At 38.6% G+C, this 10,940-nt stretch overlaps 1 protein-coding gene across 2 annotated transcripts; it reads left to right on the top strand.

Moving 5' to 3' along the window:
• Positions 1–4,533: 4,533 nt before the first annotated feature.
• Positions 4,534–8,295, top strand: LOC116203694 (G-type lectin S-receptor-like serine/threonine-protein kinase At4g27290). 2 transcript variants are annotated; one of them, XM_031535564.1, is made up of 8 exons: positions 4,534–5,269; positions 5,774–6,423; positions 6,534–6,644; positions 6,764–6,903; positions 7,002–7,212; positions 7,285–7,525; positions 7,641–7,791; positions 7,868–8,295. In XM_031535564.1, exons 1-8 carry the CDS (start codon positions 4,650–4,652, stop codon positions 8,159–8,161), a joined length of 2,418 nt encoding a protein of 805 aa, XP_031391424.1. In that variant the 5' UTR covers positions 4,534–4,649; the 3' UTR covers positions 8,162–8,295. The 2 variants fall into 2 exon arrangements, with proteins under 2 accessions (XP_031391424.1, XP_031391425.1); XM_031535565.1 differs by having other exon boundaries at positions 4,535–5,269; positions 7,288–7,525.
• Positions 8,296–10,940: the final 2,645 nt, after the last annotated feature.

Below are 10,940 nucleotides of genomic sequence, written 5' to 3'. Positions count from 1 at the left end.
TATATTGACATTTAAGTTCCTCTAGTACACGGCTTCTCTATCTACTTCGTGACTCTCGCTTGGGATTCATATACCAAGATTTGAAACGAGAAGATGAATCCTAAAATATCGGACTTTGGTCTAGCATGGACGTTTCAGGCCACTCAGGATTTCTTGAATACCAAGGGGGTCTTAGGGACATTGTAAGGATCTAGATTTCCTTCAACAAAGATATTGCATATTTTTTCGATTAACAAATCAAATTCTCCCAGGTGCATGACAATGGCCTTTATTTTAGGGGGTACATGTCTCCAGAGTACGCCACGGGAGGTACATTTTCCAAGAAATCTCAGGCATACAGCTTCCAGTGTTGCTACTAGATCCTGTCAGCAGCTTGAAGAGCACTGCCACCTTAAACTATAATGGACAATGTTAAATGCTGATTGAGTGTGTAAAATATATAGGCATGGGAATTATGGAGATTCGGTCGTAGAAAAAAAAGTATGAGGTCAATGTCTGTGATAACTGATTCTGCAATCAAAGGAAGATGATTGAAAGCTTGATTCATTCTAAAGCGTAGTATTATACATTCAAAAATTAAGTATGAATGCTGTACTTATGTTTTGCCCATGGTTGTGACTTCTCAAATGACCATTAAGAATTTTATTTTTGACTGAACTTGTTGTAAATTCTTCAAAGGATAAGACAGGAAATCATTTGATTTTTTACCCACGCATCCAATATGTTAGCAATGGATTGAACCATATTAAGAGTGTGTATCTCAAATAATCTTAAAAATCATTTCCATTGCATATTGCTGGCTTAGCAGCAAGAAGTTATTAAGTTGTGTCAATCAAATTCTAGTTGATATCGATGTCAAACTCGACCATTACCATGGGTCAATCAAAATGATATCTGGATTGATCAAAAGATCCTTTTCTATGGATTACCAATAATTGGGGTGTTTCCAAATCAAGATCAGAACTTCTCATCTGTATTTGTTGTTCTAATTCATCACAATTTCTTGGCAGACTATTTCATCAACTTGGAGGGGTTGTTGAATTTTCCATTGGAAGGCCATAAACTCTGTCTTTGGCACACGTCGACCTGTCTCGACCAAACAAAGTGGGCACTGTGATTTTCCTTTCCTTCAGAAAGATGACAAACTGAGAAAACGAAAGAGAACATCAGTTCAGACAATCAGAAATTGATTCAAACAAGGCTGACCTCTAAGAGTCGTGAATAATGAGTTCAACACCTCTCTAAAAGCTAATCTGACTGTTTGTATTGGTAGAATGGTACGTCCGCGGAAATCTCACGTCTTCTCTATTGACCGTTAAGTATCTGGGGTCCCTATCCTAGATACAATGACATATGTATTGACCTATCCTGTATAACTCAGCGCAGCAGAATTCACCTTTGACGAATTTTTTTTTCTCATTCCTTTTACTAATTGCTGGCTTCATTATCTGCTAAAGTAACTGGTTTGTACTGATTTAGCTTAGATAGCGTCTTCCTTATCTGTAGATTCACCAAACCAATTTGCACCGCTTCTCCCTATAGGTAATATGATGCAAAGCAGAACTAGTCCTAATATATTTGCCGTGTTGACGATTGGAGTTTGGAATGACAGTGTGAAGGGGAAAATGCAGATCAGGGTTGAAATTTCTATTATTAGGATTGAAATTGTAATATTTTATATTCCTGAACATTTAGGAGGGATATGTATTGGAAGATTGTAATACTATTGGATGTTGTAAACTTTTATAGAATTTGGTTTATTGGTTTATTTCAATCACCCTTTGCCCAGCCAAAGCTGTCATCCCAAATAACGTTTATCGGTCGTGTCTGCATGAGATCTTATTTTATTGTCTATTTTATTCTTTATTACTTGTAAATCTACTCCAATATGTTCATATTAGGTATATCCCCGAGCTAACCAGAGCGTCTTGCATAGGTTCCTATACCAGGTCGGTTTATCAAGCAATGTATTTATGTCTGTAGGAGTAAAGGACGACGTCCCTCTCATTGTGTGGGACATTGAGAATGGTACAACCGGAGACCTACTAGGCCAGTCCATCTACCTATTAAATATTTAAAAGAAATTGAAAATAAGTAGAAAACAAAGACGCCCTGGTTTAAGAGTTCATTTAACATCCTCTAAAATTTTTTCCAAGAAATACAACTCTCTGTTTTTTTTTTTGGTTGAGATGGGAGCCAGCTCGGGTGTGAGAGCTCTCTGCCATCGGCCTCACTTGGGAGGAGCCTTCACTTGAGCTGCCCCCTCTGTTTGTCTCTCTCTATTTGGGTGAGGATGCAGGAGGCCCCTGACGCCTCCTGTGACCTCATTTGTGGGAGTGTTCACTGGCCTTCACCCAAGCCGCACCCTCTCAACCCAAAGACACACACACACACACACACACACACACATATATATATATATATCATTTAATTTTTGAAAGGAGATCAACCACAAATGCCTAAATCAAGTGTTATTCTTTTTTTAAACTTTTAAATTGTGGATGAAGTAAACAATGTTACATGCTAGATCAATATTTCTCCGTAACTGCCATTTGATGATGGACTATTTTGTCTGATGGAACGAATATTTCCTAAATGTTGTGGTCACAAAAATCTTTTTTAGAGGACAAAAGTGGTGGGTTATAAATTCTTCAGGGATTAAATTGATAATAAACAAATGAAAAAAATGATATTGTTTTGCGTTTTGGTCTTAAAAAGTGATTTAGGCATTTTAATTTAATATCCCCTAACAAATTTTCCAAAAGATCCAATTTTTTTTTTTTTTGTGGAAATGGGGGCAACTTGCCTATGGGAGCTCTTTGTCAGCGGCCTCGCTTGGGAGGGAGGTCCTTGGCCAATAAGCCCACTTGAGTTGCCCTCCTCTCTCACACACACTCTCTCTCTCTCTCTCTATTTAGGCAAGGCCGCTGCGGGCCCTTAACACCTCTGGTGACCTCACTTGCAGAGCATGTCACTGGCCCCCATCCAAGCTGGCCCATCTCTCAACCCAAATTTTTGAAATGAGGTTAAATAAAAATGCCTAAATCAAGTTGTTTCTAGCCTTTTTTTTCCTTTTTCTTTTCTTAATTGTGTATGGATTAAGTCAACAACGTTACATGCCGCGTCAATGTTTCCACAATTGCTATTTGACGATGAACTATTTCGTCCAATGGAATGAATGTTTAGGAAATGTTGTGGTTGCAAAAATATCATTTCGAGGACTAAAGTGATGGGTGATAAATTCTTCGAGGACTGAATTGATAATTAACTAATGAGGAAACAATGCCGTTTTGCATTTTGGTCTTAAAAAATGTTTCTTTTTCTAGTGTTCCATGTCAGCTTCCACGTAAAATTTCCATCATGGTGTGGACTAACAATTGACGACTGGACTATTCTAGTAGACGAAATAGACACTGAAGGATAAATTGGTATAAAAATTTTTAAAGGACTAAACTGTTGATTGACAAATCTTTTATCTATATTACTTCTACTCAAAAGACCCGGTACTTTGTAATCAATGCCAAGTTAATGTTGAACGTGATTAGTCTCAACAAATAGTTAGCTACTTGATAACATTGACACACGATTTGGGACTTCATAGAAACATGTTCTTTTCATCCTCAATTTTTAGTGGCTATTTCAATTTCGTTCTCAATGTGTCACAATTTTTACATTTAGGTCTTATCTATTTAATTTTCGTTAAATCAATTACATTTTCTGAAATTTAAGAAAATTTTAGAAAGAGGAAACGATTATAGGTATTACATTTGACTCACTACAAAACCTTCAGCTATCTAGGGTGAGGGGATTCGCTGTTGGCGAGACCCCTACCCCCTAACATTGATATCCAAAACTAAGACTTCTAATATCATTCTTGAGGGGAGGGAGCATCATACGCAACCACATTCACCACACCAGGTTACTAATAGCCAAAATTAAGATGCATATTCCCTTTTCAATTTTGACAAGAACACTTTAGGGGAAAAAATGATAGAATAAGAAATTTTTTTGAACATTTGAGAAAATTTCATTCAACAATAGGTGAATTTTTGAGCAAGGTCCATAATAGCTGATTTGTTATACAACCCTACATATATACTATTATAAAATTAGAAATGTATATCTCTTCAAAGTGATAAATAATTGAAGCGACATCCCCTGATGTTGCAGCCACACAGGGTTACCTAAAAGTCAACTGTCAACATGTCCCTTTCCGGCCGGGTTAGATTTGTTTTTGGGGCGTCCATACTCTCGAAATTGACAGGTGATATCAAACAGGATGTAGCATAGTGACGTGTAGATTTATTTGTTCATTAAAAGATTTTACATTCGATATTCGTTGTAGAATTACTTTTTCCCTTTATTAGTTATTTAAGAGTTTTATTTTATTGTATCAAACTAATGGACATCATTTGTAACCAAAAAAAAAAAAAAAGAGAAGAAATTGAGAGGTCGTTGAATGACAGATAAATGTAGATTTCGTAGACATTTCAACTTGGAAGCTGCAAACATAATGACATCTTCTTCGTTAGGCGACATTTCAACTCGGCCAAATATAAGAGTTGACATGGGATGCCCGGTTTTATTGAGCACTACACAATCATTCACTTCGGCAACTTTCGGGGAGTTCAGATCAATCTTGCAGCTCAATGAGATTGCTTGTGTCTTCCACTGTATTCTCGTCACTTCTAGCATTATCGTTGATGCTTGGTTTGTGTGTGTGCATGGATTCACTGAATCAATCCCAATCCATGAGTGAGGGCGAGAGGTTAATCTCCGCCGGAGGAAAGTTCCAGCTGGGGTTCTTTAATACAGACAACTCGAGCAACCGTTATCTTGGGATTTGGTTTTATAATATCCCAAGTAAAACGATTGTTTGGGTTGCAAATAGAAATAAACCCCTCAATGGCTCCCTTGGTCTTTTGAAGATCGAGCATGGGACTCTCGTTATCCAAGACAACTCTGGACAAGCATATTGGTCGTCGAATACTCGGAGTCTATCTTCGAGGAGCACAACCACAAAGCTCCTTGACTCAGGAAACTTGGTTTTGAAATACGATAACTCGGAAACTTATCTGTGGCAAAGTTTCAACTATCCTACCGATACAATGTTGGCGGGAATGAAACTTGGCTGGGACTTTAAGGCCGGGATGGAGTGGCAACTTACGTCATGGAAGAGTGCAGAAGATCCTTTTGCGGGGCACTTCTCTTACAGTATGGATCCCCGTGGATTTCCACAACTGAAGCTTTTTGAGGACAACATCACAAGGTATTCTTGGAACTTGTTTGCCGATGTCATCGTAATTTTGTCGCACATCGTTTAGAATTGCTTTCTTCCTACCTATCATTTTTTCGCATATAAATTTTGAAAGACAACTGCAACTGATCTAAGTACTTCTCTTTCCTTAAATATCGATGCATATCATGACACGGATGAGGATTACTAGGTGACCCCATTTCCAATTATTCTGGTGCTCCTTATGAAAGGTTTTGAAAGCCAACTGCTGATTAATACAAATTTACTGAGTTAGATGTAATGCTTGAAGAATAAATTCACAAGTGCACATACCCATCAAGCATGGACTGGGAGGCCAATGATGGTCATGTGCATGGCATGATCGAAGAGCAAAATCAATTGCTCTTAACGATATAAATGTTACAAAAAGTGGATTAAATGTGACATTCATCCTATACCATTTGTGTGATAAAAGCAGTGTTCTTGCAATATCTGTGTTAATGCCTCCCTCCTGTTCCTATGTCAACATTTTAACAGGTTTAGGTCCCATCCTCGTTTCGGCGGCATCAACACATCTTTTGATTCAGTAATCACCTCGATATTCGTATATGATTCTCAGGAAGCATACTTCTCATACGATCTCCATGACCAAAACAGTTTGGTAAGGTTTCTCGTAAATTACACGGGCAAGGTCCAACATTACAAGTGGAATACCCAAACGCTTGATTGGACGCTTTTATATGAGTCACCAAGTGATTCATGCGAAGAGTATGCGAAATGCGGTCCTAACGCAGTGTGTGTCATTGTGAATGCTGTCCGAACATGCGAATGCCTTCCAGGCTATGTGTCCAAGTCAGCTGAAGGCCCAGACACGCTTGACCCATGGTACTCTGGTGGGTGTATAAGGAAAAGCCCGTTTAATTGTTCGGGTCCTGAAGGTTTTAAACGGGTGAAGCGGGTGAAGTTGCCTGATTTGGTGCTATTTGAGATGAATACTAGCATGACCCTGAAGGAATGTGAGAACATGTGCCTGGGGAATTGTACATGCACTGCCTATGCACATCCATTTGAAAGCAGAGACAAAAAAGGCTGCGTGTTTTGGTTTGGAGATCTTCTTGACATAAGGATAAGTAATGCTGAATACGAGCCCAGAGAACTTTTTGTCCGAGTTGTGGCATCAGAGCTAGGTAACATATAATGCAATTCATTCACTAATGAAAAATTATCCACGTGAAATTCCCCCTATATCTTCAAGTTTATTGATTCCTTTCTCCCACCTAACAAATTGTTATAATAGAAGGAAATTCCAAAAGGAGGAAGGGGGTCGTTGTTGCTGCGGCTGTGATTCTATCAGTCTGTTCTGCAATATTCTGTTTATGGGCTTCTTGGAGAAGAAGAAGAGGCCAAGGTACCTCAGTCTTCCCTTCGCTCTGGCTTCTTTAAGCAATCTGATAGTGTTTATTGAAGGTGTTTGTACTCAGCTTCAAAAATCAAACGATCAATATTGAATGCTTTTTATTTTGACAGGGGTAAGGCTTGATGTTCATGCTGGGGAAGAGGAGAAATTTGAATTACCCATGTTTGATGTGGTCATGATTTCACAAGCAACTAACAATTTTTCCCATTTCAACAAGATAGGGCAGGGAGGCTTCGGGCCTGTTTACAAGGTCATCACCTATCCTTCTCTAAAACGTAATGTAATCAATATTTTTATCTACATCATGTATTTACAGTTTGACATCAATGCTTTAATAATTCTTTACAGGGTCAGCTCCCAAATGGGCAAGAAATTGCTGTCAAGAGACTGTCGGAGACTTCTAGTCAAGGCCTCAATGAGTTCAAGAATGAGGCAGTGCTGATTGCAAAACTTCAGCACCGAAACCTCGTGAAACTTTTGGGATGTTGCATAGAAGGACAAGAGAGGATGCTAGTGTACGAGTACATGCCCAACGGAAGCCTGGATTCCTTTGTATTCCGTTAGTGCCATTCTATCCGAACATTTTACATGAAACATGTCATTATCAATTGAACTCATGGAAATGTTTCAGCAGGCACAACTGGAGGAAGTTGTCTATTGTGGAGGACGAAATTTAACATCATTGTGGGAGTGGCTAAAGGACTTCTTTATCTTCATCAAGATTCAAGGTTGACGATTATCCATAGGGACCTTAAAGCTAGCAATGTGTTGTTGGACAGCAAGATGAACCCGAAAATATCGGATTTTGGCATGGCCAGGACATTTGGGGAGGATCAGTTCTTAGAGAAAACCAAAAGAATAGTTGGCACATAGTAAGGCCATCAAAAAGATTCACGAAACCTTCTCGTCTAGATAATTCAAATTCATATTAATTGTTTTGTAGTCTCTGAAACTGAAAATACATTTCTTTCCACGATGGAATTGCAGCGGCTACATGTCGCCGGAGTATGTTGTTGATGGGATATTCTCAATAAAGTCAGATGTCTTCAGCTTCGGAGTGCTTGTGCTCGAAATAGTTTGTGGCAAAAGGAACAGAGAGTTTCATCATCCTGACCACAATTTCAACCTTCTCGGGCATGTAAGCTTGTTATCCAAGAGATGTACTTTAGAGATGCTCTCATATAGGGTTTTCTTTTAACATATGGAAAATGCAGACGTGGAATCTGTGGGTTGAAGGGAAAGCACATGATCTGATAGATGAACAGATGGAGGATTCTTTCCCGCTTGCGGAAGTTATGAGATGCATACAAGTTGGGCTCTTATGCGTACAAAAATGCCCTGAAGATAGACCGACCATGTCTTCTGTGCTCCTGATGCTTGACAGCGAGAGTATGAGACTTCCTCAGCCCAAGAAGCCAGGGTTTTACCTGGAAAGGATCCCTGATGGAATAAATAGAAGAGAGAACACTGCCAAGGAGATTACTATAACTCTATTGGAAGGTCGGTAGAGTTGGGAACAATCTTTTGCATTTTCCTATGTTAAGGGGAAAATGTACCTTGTGCAGATTAAACCGGATAATATTATTCTAGCGATCAATTTGTTGAATTTTGAGTATTAGGAAAGTCATAAATTTGGTGGCTATAACCAACAAGTCATTTGCAGCCAAATTGATTCTTTTAGAGAAAAAGATATTTTTGGTCAAGTAAGTTTGGCATTCAGTCAATTTTAAACTTACAGAATCAGTCCTGCATGTTTGCTTTATAAGAAAATTTCGGTCCTATAAATTTTGAAAAAGATATTTTTGATCCTATAAATTATGTTTAAATTAAAATGTGGTCCTATAAGTTTTGAAAAAGAAAGACATTTTTGGTTCTATAAGTCACAAAATAGACCAAAATTGCCTTATGAAGCAAATGTATAGGACTAATTCAGCACTTTTAAAACCTAGATGATTAAAATTGACCGCACGCTAAACTTAGAGAACCAAAAAATGTGTTTTTCTCGAATCTTTTATATCTCTAGAAGTTCAAAATTGAGAGGTCATTATCTTTTGAACCATGCTGAATTAACTAGTCATTATCCACAGGAAACCATTAGATCCTTGCCCATCCAAAATGTTAGCAATTGCAATAGACTGAATCATGTCGATGGTTTATTAAAAATCATTTTCATTGCATATCGCTACTTTAGCTACAATAAGTGTGTCAATTACCAAATTCGAATTGATACTGATATGAAACCCAACAAGTGCTACTAGTCAATCAAGATAATCTCGGGGTTGATCAAAAGGTCCTTTTTTCAAACACCAGAATTATGTGCGTTAGTTTCGGAACTCATGATCAGAATGAGCTCGAATTTGTTCTTATCTAATTCATCACAATTTCTTAGGCAAATATTTGTTGAAATTTTCCATCAAGAGGCCATAACTCTTTGGCGCATGTAGAACTGTCTCGGTCAAACAAAAGAGAGCTTTGATTTGTCTTTCTAGCAGAAAGAACTGTTGTTTCGAGTAGCAAGTATGCACACAAAGCTGAGCTAAAAGGATACTTTCATTGACTTGAACTTTGCAAAATTTATACAAGACTCAGCTGAACTAAACTCAGCTTTTCATGGCACAAAAAGAAACTAACTTGACCACAAGGATAGCAAAACAAGGCAAACGATACTTGACCAGAAAAATAGCCAAATAGATCTATAAAACAACCAATTGTCAATTAATGCCTATAGACTGGGACATGACTCAACCGACTCACTTGACTCCTTCAACTCCTTAGACATCCAACATTCTCCTCCTAGATGAGGAGCTGCACACTCCTAGTTTCACTCTACGGAACTCGAATTTTCTAATGGGGAAAAACTTAAGAGAAAATATATGCGACTTGGTTTTCTGTCTTGTAGTACACGAACTTCACCATTGTTCTGCACCTCCCTTAAAAAGTAACACTTGACATCGAAGTGCATAGTTCTTCCATGAAACATTGGATTTTAGGATATAGGGAGGTAGCTTGATTATATACACATATATTAGTGCTTTCTTATTGCTTTAACTGCAAATCTTGCATCAGTTTCCTCAGTCAAAGTGCGTGCTTGATGGACTGCTGCAGTTGCAGCCACAAATTCAGCTTCTGCAGCTGATTGTGCCACAACTTCATGTTTCTTTGAGCACTGGCAAAAACATGTCATTTCAAAAGTAAAGCAATGTTCAGCTGTGCTCTTCATATTATCAGTTGATCCTGCTCAATCACTATCAGAATATATGTCTGGTATATATCTGTGAGTGACCTTGTCCTTTTGATAGGCTGATCATCCACCAGTTCATCAACCTCCATGGACACCACTTGATATTTGACTAGACTCGTCTGTCCTGTCCCACTATTCATGTTCAAGGAAGTTAACATCTCTACTAGTCAGAATCTTCCCTGTCTGAGGCTGAAAAATTCTGTAAGCCCTGGAAAGCAAGCTGTAGCTAATGAATATTCATGGCTCAACCTACTCATCAAGCTTATCCCTTTTAACCTAAATTAAACATTATCTTCAATGTTTAATAAGCATGAATCTACCAGAACAATGAAAAAGTAGGGATGGAAAGGCACTTCCCTGGATTGTGTAATTATTCTCCTCCCCAGAATTTCTCGAACTCAATCTTCTCATGTTCTCTCTCTTCTTCTCGCTTTCAATTTGAAAAAGAAAACTCGAACCAACTTCACTTAGATACTCATCTCACCTCTTTTGGTGTTGTCGAGTCTTTCTATCCTTTGTTATTGTTAGTCTCCTACCTAACCCAAAGGGAAAATAGGCGTTCCTTGATAGTTAGGACACGCTCGAGTAGAGGATTTGCCATCTTGAGTGCTTAGTAGGCTGGGCATACCACGACTTCTGCTCAGATTTGAGTTGGATGCTGGCACAGAGCACGATTGTGAGCGGAGCTGCTCTGGTCGTTCATGGTGCAGTCATTGGTCATCGGACTGGTGCCACAGGGGCTAGCAGTGGCATCGGCTCTAGTCGCGAATGATGATCGACTCTCTGTGTCAAAGTCGGTGCTACCATGATTAGAGCTTGTAGTCGATAATGATCTTCAAGTTCTCTGTGAGCCTACGAGGTAAAGAACACGAGGGAAAGAAAGGGCTATATAGACAAAGGGAGACGGGGGATTACAAGAAAGCGATTAGTGTGGTAAAGAAGAAAGAATACTGAAATTGCCAAAAATGATCTTTCCTGATCCGTTGACTTTAAACTTAAAATATTATTTTTTTTAGGAAGAATAACATGAACGAACTGAATGAAGA

Source organism: Punica granatum, chromosome 4 (genome assembly GCF_007655135.1).
Source record: "Punica granatum isolate Tunisia-2019 chromosome 4, ASM765513v2, whole genome shotgun sequence".
NCBI lineage: Eukaryota > Viridiplantae > Streptophyta > Magnoliopsida > Myrtales > Lythraceae > Punica > Punica granatum.
This window is presented reverse-complemented; position numbering and strand designations above follow the sequence as displayed.